This window comes from Genypterus blacodes, unplaced genomic scaffold (genome assembly GCF_046128005.1).
Source record: "Genypterus blacodes isolate CSIRO-AG114 ecotype Tasmania unplaced genomic scaffold, CSIRO-AGI_Gbla_v1 ptg000030l_1, whole genome shotgun sequence".
Lineage (NCBI taxonomy): Eukaryota > Metazoa > Chordata > Actinopteri > Ophidiiformes > Ophidiidae > Genypterus > Genypterus blacodes.
The window spans coordinates 2,577,139-2,604,289 of record NW_027466843.1 but is presented as its reverse complement, the minus strand read 5'-3'; the positions used below and the strand labels follow the sequence as shown (position 1 = coordinate 2,604,289).

The 27,151-nt window shown below is 43.1% G+C and overlaps 2 protein-coding genes across 5 annotated transcripts; both read left to right on the top strand.

The window, feature by feature from the left end:
• The first annotated feature begins 1,857 nt into the window (after window positions 1-1,857).
• Window positions 1,858-26,882, top strand: LOC142994782 (sorbin and SH3 domain-containing protein 2-like). 4 transcript variants are annotated; one of them, XM_076145630.1, is made up of 20 exons: window positions 1,858-1,907; window positions 4,598-4,624; window positions 4,789-4,913; window positions 6,306-6,731; window positions 8,005-8,131; window positions 8,597-8,772; window positions 9,963-10,029; window positions 10,581-10,631; window positions 10,759-10,972; window positions 11,106-11,220; window positions 15,665-15,714; window positions 16,422-16,588; window positions 19,640-19,719; window positions 19,875-19,972; window positions 20,268-20,382; window positions 20,498-20,626; window positions 20,884-21,078; window positions 23,869-23,906; window positions 24,059-24,165; window positions 24,657-26,882. In XM_076145630.1, the coding sequence occupies exons 1-20, from the start codon at window positions 1,898-1,900 to the stop codon at window positions 24,716-24,718; spliced, it is 2,379 nt and encodes a 792-aa protein (XP_076001745.1). In that variant the 5' UTR covers window positions 1,858-1,897; the 3' UTR covers window positions 24,719-26,882. The 4 variants fall into 4 exon arrangements, with proteins under 4 accessions (XP_076001745.1, XP_076001744.1, XP_076001748.1 ...); XM_076145629.1 differs by lacking the exon at window positions 1,858-1,907 and adding an exon at window positions 1,918-2,975; XM_076145633.1 differs by lacking the exons at window positions 1,858-1,907; window positions 4,598-4,624 and adding an exon at window positions 1,918-2,975.
• On the top strand, window positions 17,082-18,817 carry LOC142994820 (sorbin and SH3 domain-containing protein 2-like). The gene is made up of 2 exons (XM_076145692.1): window positions 17,082-18,667; window positions 18,709-18,817. The coding sequence occupies exons 1-2, from the start codon at window positions 17,082-17,084 to the stop codon at window positions 18,815-18,817; spliced, it is 1,695 nt and encodes a 564-aa protein (XP_076001807.1).
• Window positions 26,883-27,151: the final 269 nt, after the last annotated feature.

The window sequence follows — 27,151 nt, the reverse complement described above, 5'->3', positions numbered from 1 at the left end:
TATATATATATATATATATATATATATGTGTGTGTGTTATATATATATATATATATATATAACATTCTACAGAAGGAGTGACTGACTTAAAAAAAATTTAACCAACATTGAAGTCCATCACCACTAAAAATGTTTAATTCTTAAATGCACAAACAGGTAATGATCTATCATTGGCTTTAAAGATTGCTGTTGATTTGTCTTCAAAACCTTAAAAAGGCCTAGCAGAAAAGTCAGAAATGATGTGGAGGTGTAGAGCCTGGTGGGTTTCCTTCCAGTGTCCAGCCATAACATTACACCACGGCCACAGCTGCTGTGTCGCCGCTGATCTGTCCCCTAGAAACATGAGCCTGTTTATAATCTGACCATCATTTGGACGCCGACAGCCCGCGACGCCAGACTCATGATTTACCCCTGCGTGTGTGCCCGTGTGTGTCTGTGCGTGTGTGTTTCTTAGAGATAGATTTACGAGGTCTTATAGTTTGCGGGTGGGGATTAGGTCTTGAGGGATTGAAAGTATCTCACGGTGCCTGGCTTGATGTAGTTCCACAACTAATAACATTTCCTCTTCAGCCGTGGTTACGTTTGGCTTGTATGTGAGTTATGTTGTAATTATACACGCTATATTATAAATGGATGATATATAGCCTTAGCTACACTTGTTCCTTATATTTCATGTCTACCACTGGAGAAATATGGTAATATCATGTGTATTAGCTCATACTTCCATTCATAACAAACCTGATATTGATACTTCGACTGCCTGTTGCATCGATGGTTTTTAAGATATTGAGGTAGATGTAATGTTTCTGAGTTGGTAAAGTGTTCTGTAGCCATCCACATTTGCATTTAACCGCTGCACAATATACTGTATGTCCAGAACAACAACAGTCTCTCTTTGTATATATGGTGAGATTACACTTGTGTATGTTACAGTTATGTACATACCAGACATGTTTGATCCCTGCTGCAGCCACTGTACAGTGTCACTTGTAGGATCTGTCAGATACACTAAGTCCCATGATGACACACACACACACACACACACACACACACACACACACACACATATTCACACAGTGGTGCAACAGTCGCAGTTGCGTTTCAGCTTTTGAAGTCTATCGCGTCCGTATCAGTCATGCACCCAACCGCAACACTTCCAAGAAAATGTCTCCATATAGCAAGAAATGGGTGGAAGGATTTTAATGTGAAGTTCTGTATCATTTATCCATGCCGTCTACTAACATAGAAGTGGATTTTGGGTTGAGATTTTAGTGTGGAGTTTTAGCATTCAAATGTTGTGTGGGCAGGCACTTGTGTTTATTTTATTTAGATATGGGGCTTTTAGTTAAATGGATAGTGTTATGATATAAAATATGACAGCTTTGCTTGTTCTCATACCTATTAGCAAGTCAGCAGCTCTTACGGGAAGACATCAACAAGATTTATTCTTATTTCTGTACCATTTTATGCCTGATTCAGAGGTGCAGTAAATTCTTTACTTTCATCAGATCTTCCTCACATTTCATGTCCACAAATATATGCACATCATCACTTTGGTGTTCTCAAAAAAGGTGTAATAAAATGTGTAGTCTCTATGTTATAAAACCGTCCGGCACCGGCATTAATTAACTGCAATTAACTCTGTTCACTGTGATATAAAGTCATATAAAATAATTGTGGCATATGTTCACAAGTTACTTTGTGATTGCATCAGCATAAGGCATTGAGATTTGTTGTGACTGGTAAATGTCATTGCAGGAAATTTTGCTGTTCCATCACTTGTTTATTCATACTCACATAAGAGTTTCTGTGGAAAATCTAATCCTTTTCCTCATATTTTGCTTTCTTTACAGGAAAGTGTCGATTTCCAGTAGATCAGTAAGGAGTGCTCTTCAAGATGAATACAGGTATACTATCTCACTCTCTCTCTCTCTCTCTCTCTCTCTCTCTCTCTCTCTCTCTCTCTCTCTCTCTCTCTCTCTCTCTCTCTCTCTCTCTCTCTCTCTCTCTCTCTCTCTCTCTCCCCCCAACCCCCTCTCTCACTCTCACACACACACATACAATGTGTATTTTATTTTACACGACCGCTCTTGTATGTTTAGATTGAACAAAACGAATGAAATACAACGTTTGATACACGTTTCAACCTTTCATCCAATTTACCTTAAGTTTCTACGGGCGCTGTAGTGTTTTTCTGACACAAGCATTACCCTGTAACTCTAACTCTAACCCTGACCCTGTCTATTTTGGTGTTAGTCCATTTTGGGCCTAGGTCATTGTGGTTAGAAGCATTAATAAGCATAGTAAGCCTGTTGCTTTTACTACAGTGACATATTCCTCACCCATGAACACACTTCCAAAGTTCTGCCCTGAACTTGGCAGTCATCCCAAGCTGAAGTGTGTATTTCAACCAGAGAATCAATGATGAGTAATCCGTCATTCAGCCCTCCGTATACACACTACACACACCACTCTGTCTTCTTGTCAACGGTAGCTCAACTCTTCTAGGTAGTTTGCCTGTATTTACACTATAGACTACAACTTAAAACAACTTTGTTATATTGCAAATAACAGGGATACAGTAATACCAGGATCAAAATAACCAAAAATGATGCTGTATATCACAAATTTGATTAGTAGTTTTGCAATGATACATCTTAATCATCGAAATACTGAATTCCTGCCTGTTCTAAACGAGCTGTCACCTGATCTGATCATGACACAAACGGGCTGTTGTAAATGCATGTGCTTTGCCTCTTCTTGTTTTGGATTATGTTTCTGGGCCGCATGCATGTGCTGTGTGTGTCTCCGTGTCTTTCTATGCTTGTGCATGTGTGCTGCGGGCTAGTGCCTCTGTGGTCACCCGCCTGGCTGTGATTTCTCAGATAGCGGAGGATGCATTCGCAAAAGTGTGGCCTTGTCACTCACACTCTCTCCCATGAAGAGGGTCCAGAGCTCACCAAATCTAGCCACAGGTACTAACACTCACAAATACACTACAAATGAGCATGTCCCATCGAGAAAAGCAGACTTTTGTAAATAAATTCAGTTACTGACCAGGCCGAAGTGGCAGTTAAAGAACAAGGTAAGTCTTCTCCGATTAAATCATGTTTGTGCTTCATCAACCTGATATGGCTTGATATCATATTTTCAATACTATCGCTTATGCTTCAGCAGTTGTTTTGACTGGGATGCTGTTTATTCTCAGTTTAGTACATGACTATTTTAGGATACAATCCCATCATCCAGCCTTGGGCTCCTTTGCTCCCTGCATTAGACATCCCCTCTGGTGCTGTTGATCTTTCTTCCCTTTTTTTTTTTTAATAGCTTTAATATGTCATGCTCTTTGACTTTCCATCTGTGTATGTGAACTTTACTCCCTTTTCTTTTAAGCGCTGCCTTTTCTTTCGCTGTCATTTTCTATTACTTCTTTAGCTAAGTGAGCCGCCTAAACTTTTCCGTTTTGGTTAAACATGACACAGCTCTGATGACTCTAAAGGGCTTGGGGGAAATTTTGGAAATGTTTATTGATGAGGGTGTGTGTTGATTCCACTAAATGCTTATGGACTAAATGTTCAGCTTAATGCTCACTAAATGTTGCACTATTTATACATAAGCCCCCACCTAAAATGCATGTTGTCTTTTCTCAGATAATTTGCACTACCAAAACTCGTAACATAGCACACAGAATTTTGTTTGTATAGTGGGTGAGATTTTGATTACTTTGGTTGTAGTAGCTTTTATGATTTTGAGATACTTTTAGGGTTTCTGAGCACAAATCCCATCAGTGTGGCTTTTTAATTATTGATTTCTGGGGGGGATTTGTGCAAAAAAACAAGTCTGGATCATGTCCAACATGCCCACCACGTTATTTAGAAATCAGTTGATAACCTTTTGAGTATTCCTGCAACAACCACAAAAAAGGACGACAGATTAATCGACTGGTGAGAAAACGTAATTACTGTACGCTGTCATGAATGAGCTGATACAGGGAGCTTTATCACTTTATCACATATTGAATGGTCTGAGGTACTTGCTGCACTGTCAGCAGCCTTTTTGTACAGCCTACATGGATTCTTATGAGAGAACCTTATCAGAATCTGTGGATTTTTTTTTAGGCCTTACTTTAACCTGTGTTGCCTTTATTATTAAGAGGGATTGAATTTGTTTGTTCATCGTCCTTTTTCCCTCTAAACATAAACAGTAGGCCAAGTAGCTGCCGTGGTTCTCTGCAAATCCTTTATGATTTTGAGGTCTAGTGTGGCGTATGTGTGTTTCTGTGTGTGTCATGTCAGAGCTGTGCATGGATGCGGATTGATCTCCATGTCAGGATGTTAATTATGACTCACCTTGATAATGTGTAAAGGATCCACTCCATCCAGATCCAGTTTGTTTGTTTGTTGTCTTTTCATCAACATCTTCCAACTCATCCCCCCAGCCCCTACACCTACTTTCAATTCTTTGTCTCTGTCGGCAACATGAAGCGAACGCAGCAGTATTTTATAACTACCTCAGATACATACATACACATGCAGTCATTTATTCAAGATTGTCGTTGAATTAATAGCTTTTGTCTCTTGCATTGTCTTTACCACAGGGAGTGATTCTCACTCATCAGACTTGGGTAGGTTTTTGTCCCTTTCTCGGTTGCTTTTCCGTGTGTGAGTAAATTCCCTGAAGGCCACTGATATGCTGCTGCTGAGTGAATTACGCTATGATGAAGGAGCAGCTACATACATCATGAAGAGAGGTAGTGTGTCGCTTTAACAATATTAACTCTCTCCCCAGATGCGTGGCGTTCACGTAGTGCAACAGACGGCCTAAGGAACGGAGACGCCAGCAGCTCATCTCTTGCTGCCAAAGGATTCCGCAGTGTCAGACCCAACCTGCAAGAGAAAAAATCACCTACACAGGTACAATCTCTACCGCTCACACACACTCACAATAGATTTATAACTGCATTCATTAGAGTTGACTGGTAACATTTTACATTTACACATTTACATTTAGCGATTAATGTTAATGTTAAGGTGCTAAACTGCTGTGTGTGAAAAGTTATATTATCACGTATCCATACTCTGTGATTTCTGGAACAGCTTGATGAATTTGTATCAAGATTTACACTGATGTCATTTTGTTGTTGCTCCTTGAACGTCTCCTGGCTTTTGCATTCTCACTGGCCACTAAGGATTTAAATCACGTGCCATCCCCACCCCCCAGGAAAGACAGTTTCCACTTTCCACTCGCTGGTTCTGATCCACCAGCCTACAACTCCCTTCTAACCCTGGCTGATGGTGTGATGCCTGGAACACTATTCACTCAGAATGAGAGAGCAGTTTTGAAGGAGTCCTTCACTGTTAGTAGCACGTCTTCTTACTCGTACTCTGAGTCAGGAACAAATGCAAACCCCTCTACTTCTGCACCGCCACCATTTCAACAGGTAGACCAGTCCATTAGCCCACATGACATTAGCAACTGTAGTACAACATCTACAACTAATACTCGGATCCAGGAACGTAAGGTATCTTCCCTCAAAATAACTCCTGTCACCATACCAGACCCCCCTGCTCACCTCAATTCTAACCCTGACCACAAGCCTGAGTCCCCGACCTCAGGTTATCCCGCATCCGCTTCCCAACCTCCGCAAAGGAGTGCTACCCTCTCTGAGTCCCTGATGCAGCCAGCCTCATCCCCTGAGAACCAGAACCATCTAGAGCCTCTGTCCTCAAATCCCACCGTGGAAGTCAACACCCCAGAATCCCCACTTCTAAGCCAAACTCCAGCTTCTCTCCATGTGGAGATGGCGAGAACTCCTCCTGCAGTTCCACCAAGACCTTCTCCTGCAGCGCTGTTGGTACATAAGTGACTACATACAACAAAGGCAGAGCAACAATGATGTATATACAGTAAATATGTCACTATAACCCAACAACACTGTGTTTAATTGGGGGCGACACCGAGTTTGGCAGTCTTGATGTTGACATCCAACCAAACCAAACTAACTATGATTCTGCAAAGAGTATGTGTGGACTTGTATGTGTGTCGACCAAATGCTTCATTGTAGCGGTGTTACTGTCAAAACGTTTGCTGCCTTCCTCTGAGTTTGAACTAACAAAGCCTTTTCAATTCACAGAACTTCTCGTGTCATGTGAAGTGTGGTTTCACAGCAGCATTTCGCCTTCTGTTATGCTCAACTGTTGCTTCCACACATCCTTTGTGACAACATGGCTAATCAGTGATAACACTAAGCAGTCTCCATCTTTCCTCCTTTTCCAACCAACCCTCTCCCCTCCCTCCCACACTAGGGGCCTCCCTCCCCCGACCCCACAGCACGGCATTCCCCCTATCGCTGCCGCAGTTCTGATTCCCTCGACTACCTGTCAGATCTAATACCCAAGGCGCTATCACCCACCCCCTATGTCCCCATTGGAGCTGGCAGCGCAGCTGGTGCACTCAGTGGACTGAACCTTACTACCGCCAGCAGTGTCGGCATCAGTGGCTACGTGTCCCCCTCAGCCTCCCCCGTGACGGTGTCAGCACTGAGCCACTACTCTTCGTCTACGGCGGGTCTACTGGATGAGCTGCAGATCTGTAGCCTGGACTCGCCCAGTGCCTCACCCACGCCGTCGCCCACCCTGAGCCTTGTCTCTGCCTACACATCCACTGCTGGCCCTGATGATGTGCTAACAACCTCTCTGGCCTCCACTGCTGCAGCAGCCACTGTCACTAACGTAATTATCCCAACAAGTCACTGCTGTAACACACATTATTGCCAAAACAAGTGGTTCCCTCCCTCCCCATTTTCCCCGCATCTGGAAGGCTGAACACAACCTGTTATTTCTATCGATTTCTACTTTTCACTAACAATCACCTACAGCATTAAATTCAGCTCGCTTACACTCCCCTATTATGTCTGTACTCATTAGCTCTCTCTATGTTTGTGTGGTTCTTTATGTGGCACTGTTACAACTTTCTGGCAATTCTGTCACTGAAGGCCGGTTCATAGCAAAAATTTCACGAGGACAGAATGTTTCTGAGAGATGTTGTAGGGGAGTTTGGGAGTAATCAGAGCTTTCCCAATGCGGTGGGCTGATTTAAATCATCTTCTGCTTAAAGGAATGAGAATGATCTTGTTGGAAGTAGTAATTAGTTGCTTGGTTGAAAGCAACTTAAAAGAGTTGATAGAGCTTTGTAATATAATGTTTGTCAGGGAAAGAGTTATATTTCTGTAAACAATCAGCTTGTTATACTTTTCTCGTAATCCTTCTCTCTAACTTTGGTTTCTGATGTCATTTACATCTTTGGAAGCAGTAAGCAATTGTAGGATCCCAGTTGTAGGAACACATGGACACAATAGAAATGGGTCTTGTTTTTATGAGGAAGTGGCAAATTTTAGACCTTCTCATACTGTATGGAATTTTTTGATCTTATCTGGCTTCTTAATCACAATAGAATAACTTAAAATCTTCTTTATATTATTCGCTAGAATGTGAATGGGAGAGCCTTCTTTAGAAGAGCTTACCAATATTGGGATTTGTGCTCAGTAACCCAATATTGCTTTGGCCTGTCCACTGTCTTTTATATGTCACAATCATAATTAATTTATAATTTAATATGTTTAAACCTGATAGAAATGTCTGTGTTTACTGTCAGTGTTGTCATCTCTTCTGTCTGTTTTGAAGTGAAGTGAAGTGATTCGATTTGTGCCTCGCTCCCCCACTAACTATTCTTGCATTATTTAGCTATTTCAGATTCAGCACTTCCTCGCGAATTACATTTGACTCAATATCTGTACAGTAGATCCATTCTTTCATCAGATATGGATCCTGAAGTTCAATTGAATTCCTAGTGAAGTGCTAATCGTTGTTTTTTAACATTTACACCCAACCTACTGATGTTTGTCAGAACTATAAGGTTGCTTAGTGTAGTTCATGCAAAAAGAAAATACATTTTGCTGTCATTTTTGTATTGGTACCTGACTGTCTCTGTTTCTGGACTCCAAAGGGCCAGGTCCTCTCACATGCTATGAACGGTAGTAGCAGCCATCCACAAAGGCCCCTCTCTCCACCATCATATCCTCCTCCCCCCACCTCGCTTCACACTGGGCTCCAGAGACAGAGCAGGAGTTCAGGTAGAGTCCACTGTTAATTTTGTTTGCCAAGTTGTTTGGTGGAAATTCATTGTAATGTCATTGCTCACTATTGTCACATGTGTAAACACTTATTCAGAACATACTGTACATGATTGCACGTTTCTTATAGTATCAAGTACAATCAAATAGAAGTTGTCAAAATGATTGCAATTTGAAGTAAGTGTAAATCTGCTAAGCTCCATTATTTATTGTGTCTAAGCACCAGTCTTAAACTTTTATCAATTAACCTCAGAGTTGACAATAATTATTCCCTATTATTAGTTTATTGCATGATTGTTTTTAAGGAATGCATTGGTCAGACAGATACATGCTTGTCAAGATGCATTGTCAAGCACAGTCAGACATTAACTTGTTCAAATAGCCTTAACCTGTTTGAATTGGCTACTAGTTTCTGAACTTAAATGTGTGGATATTTTTATCTTCATCTCATTTCTCTTCTTCTAGAGGGCAGTGAATCGGTTACCAGGGAGTTGGTGGTGTCGGGCCGCACCAGTGTCTGCAACACTGTGCCAATTGCTCGCTTCTCTGAAGAAGAGAAAAGGGTGTCCGTCCTCAAAGCCCCGCACTATGAGGGTATTGGCCCTGTGGATGAGTCTGGCATCCCCATTGCAATCCGCACGGTGAGGCCAGACATTAAGTACAGTTTTGCTTTGCAGAGAGACTGAGGATGTTAGGGGTTACACAGCGGCATTACACAGCAATATGAAGTGTCTTCTGACCCATCTTTGTTGTCTGACATGTGATCAGGCCCATAAGAGGGGATTACTCTCAGCTGTCAGTAGCATTTCGGCCCGTGTTAGAAAGCCTTTCTCTCTCTTACTTTCACCACCTCGTAATCTCTTCCACTCTCTCCCTGTGTGCAAGTTATAATAATGAGCTCAGACAAGGTCTTTGCTATGTTTAGTACTGCTTGATCCTTGTCGTTTGCTTGTCAGTGTCAAGGTGTCTTGTTTGTTATTTTCAACTGGGGCCCTTTGTATATCACTACGTAATTCAGTAATCTTATTATTTAAAGGTGATTTAAAAGGCATACAAGCAAAACTAAAGAATAACAGCGCTAAACACAGCCTGTAAAAATCCAGACAAGGTGAAAAGGAAAGAAATCAAGAGAAAGAGGAAAAACAGATGTGCCGTGTTGTGAGCAGACAAACATTTTTGTGGCCCCAGTAGCTCGTAACCATGGTGAGGGAAGTGGTAATTGGTTTGTCTCTTAGCCAGTCCTGTGCTAGATGCCTGGTCATACACACTGCCTGCCTGTGGAGCCAAACTACCTCTTAGTCAGAGCCTAGACACAGTGTTAAGTGCTACTGAATAAAGAAAGGATTAAATACTTCTGTCCTTTGGTAATGCTTTTTTGAAGTGGCTGATGGATACATCCATTCAAAGACACACACCGGGGTTTCCAAGAGTTTCAAGGCATAAAACTAAGAACTCCAGATTGGTCTCTGAGCCCAAGAGCTTACTCATCCAAGCCTATTGGCATTGATGTCTGTGGGACTAACACCACTGCTGTGGTTTTTTATGGCATTGTTCACCAAATGTTTGGATATAATGGTACATTGTGTTCTGAATCATCTTGAAAGTATGCCAAAGGTGTTTGTCATGTTTTAAACTGTTTCACCTTGTTAACGTATGCAATGGCAATATCACTTAAGATGACATTGGCCTGAAGTGTAAGATTGTGTGTAGTCGTGAACAGTAATGTTCCCCAAAATTGCACTTTTAAAACTCTTTCTAGTGTCTAACATTAGCCATCCAGTTTATGTTTAATTTTACAGCACATAAAGCATTCTTTTATCTCTCTCCACAGACAGTGGATAGACCAAAGGATTGGTACAAAACTATGTTCAAACAGATCCACAAGGTTCACAAAGCAGGTAGGTCTATACTCTATACACTGACTGAAAAGCTGTGTGTGTGTGTTTCTTGTGTGTCGGGTCATGTTAATCCAATGGGCCACAAGAACCTCAGAGTCAGAACTCATTACATGAGGGTGAGAGAGAGTGAGAGAGACAGAAAGAGAGAGGGAGTATAGAGAGGAGTAGGAAATGGAACAAACCTCTAATAAACAAAGAGCTGCACTGGGAATTCGGCTCTGGTTTTTGTGGGCTTGACTGAATCATAGTCAACACAAGGATTATTTGTTCTCAACTGCTCAGGCTTTTTTGGAGCAAGCACACACACAGACACTCGATTTTCCATGATTGTGTGTGCCTGAAAACATCAAGATGCCTGTGATTATTGTCATCTCTTCAGTCATCAAATATTTACACAGGCTCTGTGGATTTTGATTGGTTGTAACCAGAACAAAAGATCAAGCAAGTTTACAAAAAAAAGAATTAACAAAGGGCTGCACTCGGCACAGATTAGCACAGTTTCACCATATGTGTGTGCATGTGTCTCAGCAAGTCTGTCCTTTCCCCTCCAGATGACGACTATACTGACACATACAATGCAGCATATGCTGTCATAAACAATGGTGAGACCTGCTTAAGATGTGAAGTTGTGTCATGATATAATTTATTTTTCAAATCATGTTTCCCCCTCTGGCTCACTCTGCCTCACTACCTTTCCTTCCTATGTGTCCTCCATCCTGTCCTAAACAGATGACTACAGTCTGCCTTCCAGTGCCACCTTGGCCCACCCTGCTCCCCGGACCCATACGTACAGGCCAATGTCAAAGAGCCCCTCGGATAATGGAGGGCTCCTTAAACCTAGGGAACCTTCGCCCTCCCCTGTACCCCCGCCACCGCCACCCATGCCCTCCCTACTCCAGCTGAGGGCCAGAGACAGCGACCGCGACAAAGACTTCCAAGACCCGTAAGAGGAAATTGGTCTCTTATAACATCTCACTAAATGGATTTTTTACTTAACTTGGTGTGTCACATTTCTGAAATGTGATGGCATTTTGTAACTACTACAGATTGTTGTGTCTTTGTTTTCTTTGTCGCAGAAATGAATGGGGTCCTCCTGATAGGAAAGTGGACACACGAAAGTACCGTGCGGAACCCAAGAGTATTTTTGAATACGAACCAGGGAAGTCCTCTATTTTGGAACAGGAAAGACCAGTGAGTATTTGTTTAAACTGAGATTCATTTGATTGTGTACATGTATGTTTTTTGAGCTGTAATCCACTGAAAGGCTATTTGTCAAATACATCACGTTACTTTCCCCTACACCTTTGACTACAGTTGACCTGAAAGACCTGTAATCAACCTTCTGCATATAGGATAATATCACATGGGAAAAAGTCTCAACCTCATTTACTACAAAATCCATGTCTGTTTTCCACTGTTTGTCATTAAGTCAGTTTTTCATCTATTCATGCTACTGTATAATGTCATCTGTCATCTCTTCCCTTGATATAAATGTGGAGGATGAAAAGTGTTCACTTTGTGTGTGAGGGAATGACAGAGCAGGCAGAAATAATTATTTTTCAGTAGCACGGCATAGAAATACAGTATCGTCATGCAGTATGAGAGAGGAGAACAGCTGGATGGCTTTCCTGTGGTGAAGAGATGACTGTATTATGCAGGAACAAGGAAGGGGAAAGCTTTCTGTGAAGGTTTGGCAGATGATTCACATGCTGACTGCAGAGAAGTCTTTCAGTAACGCGTGAGTCAGTCCCCAATAGAGAGAGACAGAGGCAGTAGAAGCAGAAAGCCGTCGGAATCCATGCTGACGAGAATTCTCGCTGGCTAATTTGCTATCTTCGACACCTTATGTTCACATATGTCCCAAACTCTTCTGATTAAGAGCCAGTGTTGATTTAGGATTTTACCAGCCATACCAAGCAATATACTGTATGTGGTTCAGTCCATCTCTTGTTTCTTCTTTTTATCTTATCTATTTATTGTACTCTTGTGATTGGCAAGCTCTACTCCAGGCCTCACTTTTTACACTCACTCTAAGGTGAATCTTCTGAATTCCTTTCATGTAGCCACTTGTTTAAGAACAGTTTCACACAGAAGAAGACCATTGCATCATGTTAGTTATGCTGCTGTGTAAATACACTGCAAATAAGTAGAAATACGGGAGTCTGCACAAAGAAACACACCTTTCACACGTTAAAGATACAACAGAAAGAAAAGCAGGTGATGAATACACAGTTGGGACCAGTGTGTGGACTTAGCAGTTTCACTACATGTAAATATGTATATCCTAGCTGAGACAGTTTATTGTGGTTGGATGATGTGAAATTCCAGGAAGAGCTCAGTATTGTTATCCATGATGTGAGTCAATGACATAACTTAATGTGACCTTTCCATTCACTGTCCTCTATCCTTTCTGTGTTTGCTGAACATGCTTGGAGGAAACATGTTTTTACAGCTTCTAATATTTTGTTACGCAACCATGTTGAACGGCAGGTCATAAACATTATGATTGGTGATAACTACACCCCAGGGGGGGCATGACATTTTTTGTGATACATTTAGCATTGATGTTTTGTATAGAATTCTTTAAACTTGTAACCGCACAAAATACCTATTTGTATTGTTACACTCATCGGGTAATTCATGTTTAGGATTCCAAACTCTTTTGGGACATCGATTGAGTTATGGTAATGTGTGGCACTTGAGTTGACACCATGTCCCCTCCAGTGTAGAGGTGAAACTTAACACCCACCTGAATAACTTGCCAAGAAAATTTCTCAAACTAATGCTGTGACCTTTTTCTTAAAGTGTGATGTATTTTTTCTGGTAATGGCTGTATCTGCCAACCCCCACAGTCTTTGGCATCCAGTAAATTGAGCTTTAACTGCCTCAATAAAGCAGTCCATAATAAAGATGTTATGAGCAACATGCTGATTTGCATTACCTGTCACCTGTGCTGTGGCTTAGAAAAAGGCAGTGGTATGAAAAAAATGAATATGAAATTTGATGATAATGAAAAAACTGTAATGTTGACCTGAAACAAAAGAGGCATTTAGTTAAATTTGACCATCCTTCCATCTCCTATCAGTGGATTATTTTGTCATTTTCTTTGCTTCACTAGTCGTATTCCTATGAGCCAATATCTTTCCATTCTGGTTCATTCTTTGCTCATCTCCCTGTGCCACGTTTGCCCATTCATAACCATGAGGTTCATTTCTCTCTTTGTGTGTGACTTCTCTCTACACTGCCTTTCTTCTGTCTTTCTTGTACCTCCTCTGTCTGTTGCTGTCACACTTTCTCAGACCTATGATGACATAGAGTTAGAGAACGAGCCTTGGTATAAGTTCTTTTCCGAGCTGGAGTTTGGGCGGCCGGTAAGTCAGGGCCTAGCTACTTCCTCAACCACAACCTTGTTATAGGCATACACCCACTCTCTCCACCCCACCCAAGAGTTCATGTCTCCACCAATAGACTGGGTGGGGCTAGTTGTTTGGGCATGTGGTACTGCTGGATGCTGTGACCCTCCACCCCCCCCCCCCTCCCTTTGTGACAGGCTGTGTATATGTTTCTGCATTGCTGAGTTTTTGGTTTAGTGGCTGGCAATGTTCATACTCTGCTAAAAGGTGACAGATATCAGAAATATACTAAGTAGAATATTTGTAGCTCATGCTAGTGTGTATATTTTTGTTTATGTAATTATCAATTTTTGTTCATTTTAATCAAATGTTTGCAGTAGTTATGTTTTGATACTTACAGTGCATTGCTGTTCAAAATACTTGGAGACGCTTTGTATAAGCACAAGCTAAATGATTTGAGCGCCATCTAGTGGTTGTTGGTGGCAACTGTGGCACAGGCATGGGATTGTCTTTTGAATCTTTTGCTACTTGATTGATTTACAAAGTGTCATGATGACTGGCATCTGCCTCTGCCAGAGCATGACATCAGGTGATGACTGGCAGAGTTCATTCAAAATGCAGGTGGAAATCTACAGCAGCCATGACTTTGTATTTTCTGATGATGTGTTAGTCTGAATTGTTAGATTTCTACCTGCAATATTCTGAATGCTACTCAGCACTGAATAAGCTTAGAATGTAGATGATTTATCAACACATATTGACTGGTCAGCTACGACAGAACTTCACAATATGATCGGTGTTGATTGAGATGTCAAGTCACAGGCAGGTTATTTTAGCTGGACTCACTGTAAACAAGTACTAAATCACAGCTATAACACACTCTCAACTAAACACCACACTGTAGCTTGTGCTTCACGCTGCTTTGCTTACAGCTTGCTCTCACAGTTTATGTAAATGTGTGCGTGCATGTGTGACGTAAAGGTTGGTGTGATAGTTCCGATTCTTTTCAGTGCAGCCACGGTACAAATATAGATATATTTAGTTCATTCATTAAACCTATTTCAGCATCAGCCAAAATATCAATATATACTGCTAAAATGTGTATAAGAGTGCACCTTACATGTGGGTGTGTGCATGGGCGTGTCTGTGCGTTGTGTGTTTGTGTATAGACTGTGCACATGTGTGCATCGCACATGCAGACCACATGTGCAGTGTTTGTGAAGTAGTTTGTCTCTGGATACTCAGTTTCTCTAACGGGTGTCACTCTCTCCACATTTCTTATTTTTGGTTCTCCCCATGGTGTCACCACTGCCTCTCCTCCTCCACCTCATCTTCACCTTCCTCTTATTCCTCCTCCTCCTCCTCCTCTCCTCCTCCTGCTCACTGCTGCTGCTTTGACCTGAAGCCTCCTAAAAAACGGCTTGATTATAATCCAGACATCTCCTCTCGCCAGCGCATTGAGGTAATATCACATTCACAAATGTTCCAGCTCCAATTATCCAACTATAATCATATAGATTCACTAAAGGGAATTCACTTGTTGTAAAATAAAACTGTCAAGTCAGGTTGGCTTTAAAAGTGAACAATGCAGAGTAGCAGTCAGTGGTATTACCATGTGACATCATGTCAACACCATGGTCAGCCATCCATCAGACAGTAAACCACAATCCTTTGAGTGTGATGACAGTGTTTGGTTATAATTGTTGTACTTAGAGATGTAAATTGTAGTTCATTTGTTTTACATTGTTGTACAAATAATTGTTTCTCCTAACAATCTCTTAATTTAATAATTAATTATTTTCGAGATCTTCTTCTTTCTCTTTCAAAATACTGAAATAGAGCTCTCTTAAAAGCCTGTGCAGATCACACACACAGTTTAACATAGGGTGGAATGAATGCACCCATATGACCCATTTTCTTGGAGAGACATCTATTCTTTACCACTCAGATCCATTCCAGCTAATCCATACCAGGTTTTCCAGGGTATCATTTGGCCCCTGAGCTCAGCATCAAACATCCTTCGCTATTTCACCTTTGCCTTCATCCTTCAGAGGATTCCTAGACAACAGAGAGCGAAAAATTTGTCTTTGCCACACTCAGGAGCCAGGCCTCTTTATCTGTCAGGTGTGTGTGGAACCCACATCCGTCAGCCTTTATGCAGGGGGAGCGTTTTGAGTGTGGCACAGCAACGACTGGAAGCAGGCTATGCATTGTGAGCTGCTTTGCAGAGTCTTTGTTCTTTCAGCGCTCACTTTTCTCTTTTGTCGGCTGCCCTGTTTCAGACATCCCTGCACATTGCTCCTGCTGACAAAGCACCAGAGAGACCTGCGAGGTAACTGCCGTTTCTTTTACTCTCCTCCGCACCCCCACCCCCCACTCCCTCCCCCCCATTTGCTTAACAGCAGGGGCCTTGTCATGCTGCATGGCATCAAGGCTGCTCTTTGCCACACTCTCTTCATTGTAAATATCCTGTGTCTGCTATTTGTAAGGATTCAGGGGTTAGTTTTAGTGTTAATCTGATTTGCTTTTTTCACTGGAGGCAGGATGCTTTCCATGTCTGTCTTACTAGCTGAGCCAAAAGAAATTAACCCAGCAAACCTATTGATTCTGTCCATCCCCCACCCACCCACCCCCTTCCCTCCACTTGTCCCTCTCCCTTTCACCCGTGCCCCGGTTATTCATTTGTGTTCTCCTCCGTGAATTGAAAGGAGGATGTTATGAATAGGCTATGTAATCCATGTAAGTAACACAAAGTATTTCTTGTCCTGAATAAAAAAGAGTCTTTAGACATTTGGAGTAATAAACAAAGACAGGACACAGAATCACAGGGACCAAAATACCCTTATTGTAGCAAAGATGTGACTGTTTGACATCCAAGAGACAATGTTTACTAGTATAAAAGGGTAAACTAAAAGCATTTCTATTGAATTATCTCAACATTCAAAGAACCATGACATCTATTTGAATTTACCTACTGCACAACAGTATGCAGGTTGTACACAATACTTATCAAGGGTGATCTTCTTGGTTCTGTTGCAGTGCTGCCAGTGACTACAGGAAGAGAAGGAAGTCTGAGCCAACAAGCTCCCAAACCAATCAGAGCAGAACAGTAACTTCCCCTAAACCAGTGGATGCCTACAGACCCAGCAGCAGCCTGAAGAAACCTATCATCCGTTCCTCACCATCCTCACCTTCCAGAGCCAAAGGTACACACACGCATACATGAGAGACAAGATGTCATCTCATTTTCACTCTGTTTTTTCCCTTTCGATCAATGCTTTTCCCTCTCTCTATCCTTACCCTAACCTTAACTTTTCATGTGTATTGTGTTTACTGCATCAGCAGTCATTAACATAATCAAATTGCCGCAGTTCCCTTTCTGCTTTTATGACAAAGTCTTATCCCAGGAGGCGATAGAGAAGCAGATCAGTATCTGGTCGGAGCATTTGGAAATTGTTTGGATCACAGAGGGTATACTGTGATTTCTTGTATTTTAATGTGCGTTGTTCTGTCCGTGACATTACTTGGTTGATGTTCATGGAGGTATAAAATCCAATTTCTTTTCTCTCCTGATGCTTTTCCCTTTCCTAGGCTCTTCAATCTTGTTGCTGTTCTTTATTGCTTATTATACTTTCCTTCCTCTTGTCTTTCACCACGCTGCTCTCTTTTGGACATCTCTAAGGTGGGGACGCATGCAACATGTATTCACCCCAATTGACCTCCCAAGGTCCCTATGTGCGACCCTGTTTGCCCCCTGTGTCCTCTGACTCTGTCGACTGCCATGAGGACGACAGCCAGGAAGGCAGCTCCTCCTCCAAGCAATCTGTTTGTTGTAAGAACAGTTGGAAGACAAAACAGCAGGATACAGAGGCATGGAGCAGTGCAGAGGAAGTGCCTCCCTCTACTGGCAAGATTAGGTCACGCAGCTGTGATGACTTATTGAATGACAGCTGTCCTAGCTCAGGCGGGCACAATGCCGCCCGCTCAGAAAGTGTGGGGTCACTGCTGTGTGACGGGAATGCCTCAGGTCCTACTGGATCTACTTCTACCCGCTCCTTGCCTCGCCCCCACCGGCGAAGGGCACACGATTCACCTGGCTTTCTTCAGCTTTACCGTAAAATGCACCACATAGACCGAGCACAGCTCATTCCATCTGAAGTAATTCGCTCTGTCCGTGCACGCATCTTGGAGCTAGAGGGCCAGCCTCACCTACACCGACATCGCCTCTCCCCTTGGACAGCCTCATGGGGAATGGAGGTGCCTCGTGACACGGTGCCAACCCGCATTTCTGAATATGAGCGTCTCATTCAGAAGTCCAAGTCCATGCCTAACTTGGGTGATGGTGAAATGCCATCGGGCACCACTACACCAGGCGGGTCATCATCTCGAGCTAGCAGTGGTGGGGGTGGAACACCTAATTTTCCCAAACGTCGCTTTTCTATTGAGTCTTTATTAGAGGAGGACAATAATGGTAACAGTGGAACGGTTCCACACTCCATGGATCACTTGCGTCGACCTCGTAGCCCACCTGAGGGTCAGCCTCGTGTTGGCCCAGAGCCCAGCCACTCCTTTGCTGCTCCTCCTGTGCCAGCCAACCCAGAATACTCTGACAGTGAGCAAGACGCTATTGCGTCAGACCTCAGTGACTTCGTCCAAGTTGAAGGCTCCTCTTTTTGCAGTGAAAGCGATTTTGACCATTGCTCTCTAACCTCTTCTGAGAGCTTATATGGCTCCTCAGCCCTCCACCATCACCACCTTCGTCATCACCACCATCAGCACTACCACCACCCTAATCACCAAAGTCTAGGCCGCAGCCAGGGCTACCAACACCGCCATCTCATCAGCACTTGTAAAGGCCGCTGCCCGGCCTCCTACACCCGTTTCACAACCATGCTTCGTCATGAGAGAGAACGGGCACGCCAGGAGCACCAGAGACCGTCACAGCAGAGCCGCAGCAGCCATTCCCAAATCCAGACCTCACAGTCCCAGCAAGCAATGTCCAAGCTGGCCTTTTTGGTCAGCCCAGTGCCTTTCCGCAGGAAAAAGGGCTCACCACCTACCACCAGAAGGAGCAGTGCTGGTGGAGGTAGGGGCAGCAGACCCAAATCCAAGCAGGCCATTTATGAAGCATTAGATGCTGCTTTGAGAGATATATATGAGCACATCCAAACAGAGAGAGGCCACAGAGGCACCAGGCCACCTAACGATAGCATTCTGCAGAGGATTCTGGCTGAACTGCTCCCAAACGTGCCTGAACGAAGCTCCTCATTGAGGGGGAGAAGGGGGTGCTGGCATGGGGGTCACTCCTCTACATCGTTGTACCCAGACGGGCATCCTACTGGGTGCGCTTCATACGGAGGAGAACCCTCTACACCACGGATACAGTCACCAATCAGTGCCTGCTATGGACACCATTCAGACACCTCAAACAATAATGGTTATCGAGAGGAGCAGGGCAATGGAAATACTCTTTGTTACTCAGGTGGAGATAATACACTAATCGCACAACAGACATACACATATACATGTAATCATATAACGGTAATACTCACATACATTACACATACTGAAACGTACATTCAGTGGATGTTACATCATGTTAACATCATAACAAAAATATGAATATCTCTCTGACATTCAGTCCACAAAAGTGATTGTAAGTTTCACATCCATGCATGGTCACACACTACGCTATATTCATTTGTTGTACATCCACATACAGTTCATTTACTGTTGATTGCTTTCTCTATGTTCAGTCCATCCAGTACTGCCTTTTCTCACCACCCCACTCCCCTCAGTGGTCAGTTGGCATATTCATTACTGTGATGTTCCGTACTTGATGTAAAATGAAAATCTGTTTATCTTACTCTGGTCGGAGTAAATAAATGTGAATACTCTTCTTTATTTGTTTATTCATTTAATTATTGTTTGGGGAATATGGTTGTTCTGCTTGCAATCGTTCTTCATATCAGCCTGCAGTCATTTCCGTTGTGTATGAGTTTCTAGCTGTATTACCCTTGTTTCATTCTGTTTCAGACTGCATGTGCCTTTTGTGTCAAACTGTGGGAAAACCTGCCGCCTTTTCCCAATGAAATTCAAATAAAACACTTCTTTTTTTTATCCCCAAGCTTTCATTCACTCATTTCCCCTGTTGGAATGGCATCATCACCATAACATTTAGTTCTGTCCCATACCACATGATCCCTGTCACTGCGGTTACTCCTATGACTCTCATCGTGTATCTCTGCTCATTACAGACCAGGATGTGTCCAGGAGTTATTCCACCATGGATGGACGCCACACACCCCAGAGCAGAAGACCCACTCCGGACAGAGAGGTAGAACACTGCAGTAGTATGCTCAACTCACTACTCATTTTGTGTGGTGAATATGGCGGATATTAATCTTATCACATGCACTCTCCACATAAGAAATCTGTATTATATAATACCAGGTAATGCTTGTTGGCTTTTTGTCTCTCATCCTCTTCTAGGTGTCCCATAAACAGATGACACAACTTATTCTGTTCTCTCTCCTCCATCAGAAACAGCCCGCAAGAGCCATTTATGATTTTAAGGCACAAACAGCAAAGTGAGTACAAAAATAGGACGTGCATGAGAAGACTAAACTATGCACGTCTAACTGTACAAGAATGCTTTTGAGTTCTCATCATAAGGTTTACCCTTCACCCCCAGATGGCTTTAAAAGATTTGTCATTGTCAGTGTTCAGTGTCTGCATGAATAAAGTTGGACTCCATTCTGCTTGATCTTAGTTAAGCTTGCGTCCTGAGCTGACATTGTTGATGTTGACACGAGTCTTATCACTACACGTCTTCACTCCGGTATGTTGGTGCAGTGCAAAGACTCTTGAGTGCCTCTGTTGCAGGGAGCTGACTTTTAAGAAAGGCGACGCAGTGAATATCATCCGGCAGATAGACACCAACTGGTACGAAGGAGAACACAGAGGACGGGTGGGGATATTTCCCATATCTTATGTGGAGGTAAGACTCAGAAAGAGTGCAGTGTAAATGTGTGTTGTACAGTATATCTGTGTGTGTCTCTCTCATTATTGTCTTTATCACACACACTATCACAATAACACACCTTCCCAAACAGAAGATGCCATCAACAGAGAAGCAGCAGCCGATCCGGCCTCCTCCGCCAGCACACGTCAGAGAGATCGGAGAGGCGGTGGCTCGCTACAACTTCAATGCTGATACTAATGTAGAGCTGTCTCTCAGAAAGGTAGTCATTGTGGAGCTGCATGCTGATAGCGCACATTATTCCAGGGTTGAAACATTCTATCCCTCGAGGAATCGAGGTTATTTGAAAGCCTACAGCAGTACTGGTTGTGTAATATATTGTATATGTACTGTTTGAATAGTTATTTAAATACAAAGGTTCGCAAAATATTTGTAGAACATTGAGTCTTTGAAAACTGCAGTGTGAGTGTCTGTGTGTCTGTTTTATTCACTTTGTGTGTGTGTGCATTTCCTCTCCAGGGTGAGCGAGTCATTGTGATAAGGCAAGTGGATCAGAACTGGTATGAGGGGAAGATTCCAGATACGACCAAGCAGGGCATCTTCCCTGTTTCCTATGTTGACATCTTCAAGCGTTCCCCGTCCAAGAGTTCGTCCCACCACATAGATCCACATGGTTACCCTGGCAGCAGGACACCGAGCTCTACACCAGTCAAGGTAGGGGAGTCACTGCAATATTGCAACAAACCTGTACAGTACAACACACTCTATACAGGGAATCAAACTGAATATACAACTAAATGAGCTTATCTACAGAACAAGAAGAGAGGAAATAAGTTTTTAAATCTTAAACCCTGTCCTGCACACAACACACTCAATGTCCCACTCTGTTCCAGTTTTGTAAGTCTTTCTTTATTCCTTCTTTTTCACTTCACCTTCTTGGAGCCTTTCTACAATCTACCTCCATCCACTGCCATTCGTCACCTCCCTTTCCCCCACACTCCATTGAGAAAGCTTGACCTGCAAGCCATCACCAATGAGTGGCTCACCCTCACAATGGAGCCGCCCGCTTCCACCCCGACCCGCTCACTCGCAGGCACGCCTCTGCCACCCACGCCTCTGCCACCCACGCCTCTGTCACCCACGCCTCTGTCACCCACGCCTCTGCCACTCACGCCTCTGCCACTCACGCCTTTGCCACCCACGCCTCCCCCTCTCCCGGCCAACTTCACACCTCTCCTAAAGGCCGAGGAGCCTAAAGCGCCTTCGCCTGCACCATCACAGAGAGGCTTCAACCTGCCCCCCCGAACTGGTCCCAGAAAGCCAACTCCCACATTTAAAGAAGGGGTTGTTGGTTTAGATCACAGCCCGGTTGCCCCGCCTTTTTCCCTACCTCCTCCCCCTGACCCCCATTCCGTAGTCACCCCTCTGCTGCCTGACCCTTTACTTCAAAACAAGAGCGGTATAAGAGGGATAAGAACCACAAAAAGTGCCGAACCACTACACCAGACAGAGATGTTCTCTGACACACAGACAGAACCATTGAAATCACCAACACAAGTTACACTGCAGCACAAATGGACTTCTCGTGACAACAAAACAAGCAAAACTCCTGATGTAGTGCAGAATGTAAGAGATCCCTATGACCAGCTGTTGTTAATGATTCTGGACACTCCCACCAGTGCAGAGGATGGGGACGCTTTAACGTTGTGTATAGTCGAACAAACGCTCCCAGCGACGAACAATGAACCGCAGAGCAAGTTTAAGATGAAAGCGGAAGAGTCCAGTCGGCCAGCTGTCGTGAATCCTCCATCTGTCGCACCACGCGGCAAATCCACGAGTCCCATTCGGTTAGAGTTTCACAAGCCTGTGACGGTTGAGCCACTCTCCATCTGCTGGCATGGGCAGGCCAGAACTGCCAGTAAGCAACCGGTGGAGACTCAGAGGCCTCCGTCAGTCAAAGGGAAAGGATATGAGTTGTTCATTGAGGAAGAGGATTTGGAGAGAGAGGAGAAAGAGGAGGATGTTAGACTTTTGAATGGAGGACTCACTCCACAGGTAGCGCATGCTGTGGCTTGACTCTGATGGGTTTTGATTTATTGCCTGTGCTTTTATAACATACAGAAATAGCCCCAGTTAGTAGAGCTTTGATTCATTTTGATGTGTGCCATTGCCTCCGTAGGCTGATGTCTGTCCTCACCATGGCCTCCCCTCATCCTCTGTTCCAGCACCTCTGTCCTCCCTACCTCCCCCTTCCTCCTTTGCTGCTACTTCTTCTTCTCCTTCTTCTTCTTCCCCGCGTTCGCAACAGCATGATCGCAGTACCGTCCTTCTCTCTGCGCCTTCCTCTCCCCAACCCCCGCCCCTTCCGCAACTCTCCACATCGCCGCTCCCTCAGATCTGTCCGTCTCCACCTGTCTCACCACCGGCACTTCCCGTCGCTCACTCCCCTGCCAATCTCCCCCCACATCTCCCTTTCTCTCATCACTCTTCCTTTCGCCCCATCTCTCCTTCTCCTCCGCTTCCGGTCTTCTCCTGCCCTGACTCGCAAACGCCTCCCCCCCTCCCCGTCCACCCTCTGCCTCTCCCCTCCCCACCTCCCCTCCCCACTTCACGCTCTTCCCCTACTCCTCCCCATCCAGGATGCAGGTCTCCCAGGGTGAAGGTAAACCCATTGCTGGAATGCGGAGATGGTGCTGATGCAGCATTTATGTTGATGTTTGTGCCCGTGAGGGTTATGATGAGAAGGAACTCTGATAATGCATTGACATCGGTGGTACCCAGGTTGTGTTTGGGTCTCCGTGAGCTAACATAGTGTGTATACTAACATGTCAGTATGGGCAGGAGAGAACATGCTTGTTACTTAAATGACTCTAAACAGGAGAGTGTGTGCTGCGCTGGAGTCCGTCTGTATGGGAGTTTTCATTGGTGCATTGATAGGTGATGTTTTTCAGCATGACACTAGGCCATGTGCTTGTGTGTTTAACCTGTAGTGAAGGTAGCTGACTTGAAGATCATAGGTGTGTTGCTGTTGGTTCTTCTGCTTTTAATCAGGATCCAGTTGTTGGTGGTAAACCTCCTCGTAGCCCCATCTTGTCCAGGAGGTCCCATCTGTCACCCATTAGAGGTCGAAGGGTAGGGGGCACGTCTTCATTCAACCATGCTCTTGCTCTAATCTCTGCACAGGAACAAAGAGAGTTCTGTAATCATGCCGTACGCAGGCACAGCATGATTACAGAACACGATCAATGATCTCGATCCTATATGAGGATCGATCGAGAAAAAACAAATGGATTTCAGGCTTGATTGTTTAGCTGGTTTGTCTGTCAGTGTCAGATATCCAAGGCATTCATCTCAGGTGTGATTATGAAATACTGCACTGATTATGAGTCATAGACTGAACCTGTCCTTCCAAATCCATAAACCCTGCATATACCACGTTTGGGCTTCCTCTAATTCTCTGTGTACAACTCTCTCTCTCTCTCTCTCTCTCTCCCTGTCTCTCAGCGATTAGTACAAGATGCACTCCATGGTGGAGGAGACCCGTAAGTGCTTGTTTTTCATTCAAGTTTCATTAGATTGCTGACGTTTTGCTATAATCATAAGTAATAACAATATCACAAACTTCCTTAACTAAATCTAATCCACAAGAGTGTTATACCGCTTCACGTGTGATCTGCGTGTTTTTCCCCCACAGTTACCAGGCTCTTTATAACTATCTGCCTCGCAATGAGGATGAGTTGGAGCTGAGAGAGGGAGACATCGTGGATGTGATGGAGAAGTGTGACGATGGCTGGTTTGTTGGTAAGAGCAGGGAGCACATTATGGTGGGAAAGTAGTTGAAGCATACCTGATGTCATTATGATGTACTGTTACTGTAGTAGTTGAACACTGTCGCCAAACAGCCACTAGATGGCAGACAAGCACACAGTGAGTCAGGCTGTGTCTCAACCACATACTCTTATCTGCAACACTGTGGTCAACTTTATCCCACTTAGCTGAGCACCGACCGACACCAACTCATTTGTCATGTTAACTTTTAAATCAATATATGTCCTTACTTGGAAATCTACGCCTCTTACAGTTATTCTAGATTGTATTTATTTTTAATTGTTTGGCTGATGACTTGTCTGCAGTGATCTGGAGTGGTATTAGCAAACAGCTGCAGCCACTTTCCATTGCTAGATTCCATTGGGAAACAGTCACATATTTGGTGAAGTAAAGTAAATCTTGTAGAGGGCATATGAGCAAAGTTATGTACCTGTGTCTGTTTTATTTGTCTTTGTTTCTTCAAGGGACCTCTCGAAGGAGCAAGTTGTTTGGAACCTTCCCAGGAAACTACGTGAAGCAGCTATAATGATGATTCCTGTCCCTGAGCCCCCAACCCCCCCCACTCCCCTTTCTCTGACACTCGCCGACACAGCACACCACCCATAAGACACTACAGGCCAACACGGCCAACAAAGGCCTCTTTCTCAGCTTCACACAAGGAACATTTAGCTCTAACTAGCCATGTTTATGGACGACTACATAAATGATCTGTTTTTTTTTAACTTATATTTTTATCCTTATTGTCTATCATGGAGTTCTCCAGCCAGTGACCTTTAACCGATGGAAGGATATTGAATGAACTTTGCAGAGAGTCAATTATAGCAGACAGTCCACCGCATGGATGATTGTCATTAGAGCTTTTTGGGTTTCTACTCAGGCCGAGTGGCTAAGTTCAAGATCACAGCATTATTTTGTTTGTTTATGTTGTTGCATTACATTCATCACTTGATACGTGTTCTGTCATCGCTCCAGTATCCCTGAGGCAGTGAGCAGATTTCTGAAAGCAGTATTCTGTCTGTGGTTAACATGTTTAATGGAGTTCACTAACTGTTGAAATTTCAGCATTTGCAGCCACAGAAACAATCAGTCTGCATGTCAAAGGGTTCGGTTTCCTATCTACAACCATTACATGTGGAAAAGAGTGAGCATGTGTAAATGTTATGGGTTACATAATGGTATTGATTGGTTGTGACTTTTGGGAATATTTTTGCCCTGAAACACACAATTCTTCACAACAAAAGTGATTTTACAATGATACTGCTGCACAAATGAGGAAATGGAGGAATAATGAAATCCACTATGTCTACAGTGTAAGGTTAGACTTAAACACTCATATTTCTGTCATTGGTTTGTATTTTCTGCCATATTCACATTAGAATTAATGCACTTTAACATTTGACTTCAGATTTTACAACTACACACTGCAGTTGCTCATGACTTTGGAGGGGGTTAGGGGTTTCTTGATGAATCAAAGTGTTTGCTGAAATGTTATCAACATTGTTGGTGTTATATTTATTAGAGGATGAGTGCTGGTTGAACTTTGTTTGATGAGAATAATGAGGAGGGATGGAACCACACACAGTCCCAAGTGAAGCGTATTCAACATCATTTACTGCAGCAATCACACATTTGAAGCTGTATTGATTGTCTGAAGTATCATTTCCTGGATGGGTATAGCAAATAACATAACACATTGTAGATGGGCTATGATTAAATACCATTTGTCATATTGATTTATTTTACATGTATTTGAGATCAAATGAAGGATTAGTAGCAGTTTATCAGAAATACACTTGTGTAAATGAAGTTTCTCCACTTGTGTTGGTGGCAGCTTGCTGTTAGCACTGCTGCCAGAGTGAGTGGATCCTGTGTGTGTGTCACTGGTCCACGTATTGTTTCACAACTGTTGGCAATCGGAATCTCGGCCTTCCACGGTCAGAGAATATAATTGACGTTTTTTTGGTGGTTGTACTTGTTTCACATAGGTTGAACACTAACAGCAAAATAATAGTTGAAGCACCTTATTGCTCGTTTATTTGTTTCTGTTTGTTTTATCATTCATTGTCCTTCACTTCACCCCCTGTCAGTCACCCTTGGAGTTGGTGTGAGATCACTGTGTGTGTGTCTGTGGTATTTTTGTAAGCCTTTTGTATGAAAGCTGTAAAATGGCCAACGTTCACTGCTTTATAAAGTCGACTTTTTCTCACCCACCATCATATTTGGTTTCCTCTTCTTTCATCACTCCTCTTCATCAGTGGTGCTAATTCCCCCTTTATAGAAACTACTGTTCTAGCCAAGTATGTAGGCTCTTTTCTGGATATTTGTGATTACATTGTTTTGTGTCAAATCATGTATTTAAACAACATTTAATCTGAGTAGAGTTGGTGATTGGTTGCCTTACGCCCAACTCAGTTATTGAATGGCCGTGTATATAGGAATCTGTGACGCAAAAAATAATTATGCATATGCCAAGTGTGCACAGAACATAATATCAAACTCTACAGTGTTCAAGTATCCAGGAATAATTCCTACGTTTCATTTGACTCCTGTTGTGTTTTTACATTATAATGTAAAATCCTATATTCATGTTATTATTATCAATACAATATCAAATTTCAATGCACACTCTTTGACCTGAATATTTCTACAATATCTTAGGTTTTGTGAGATGATTTTATGATGCTAATAAAATCCAACTGGTAGGTGAAATATTTCCCATCATTTTTTCTCAATTCAGTCAAAGTTTTTATTTTACATCCAAAGGGAAATGTTTGGTAAATATTTCTTTATATTTCTCTTAAGGCATATTTATTTTAGCTTATCTATTATTGCGTAATTTAGTTTACTACAATTATTGATGTGAACTTTGCAGGTGGAAATTGCTGATGTGAGGCAAACAGCTCAGCTCACACCAGCCTTAAAGATAGTTTGATGGATTGATCTCAAACTATTTCCAGCT

Coding starts and splice junctions, on each gene's coding strand:
- LOC142994820 (XM_076145692.1), top strand. CDS start 17,082: ATGTATTCACCCCAATTGACCTCCCAAGGTCCCTATGTGCGACCCTGT. Junction 18,668..18,708: donor TCATTGAGGGGGAGAAGGGG/GTGCTGGCATGG, acceptor CGTTGTACCCAG/ACGGGCATCCTACTGGGTGC.
- LOC142994782 (XM_076145629.1), top strand. CDS start 2,939: ATGAAGAGGGTCCAGAGCTCACCAAATCTAGCCACAG. Junction 2,976..4,597: donor CTCACCAAATCTAGCCACAG/GTACTAACACTC, acceptor TCTTTACCACAG/GGAGTGATTCTCACTCATCA. Junction 8,773..9,962: donor TCCCCATTGCAATCCGCACG/GTGAGGCCAGAC, acceptor CTCTCTCCACAG/ACAGTGGATAGACCAAAGGA.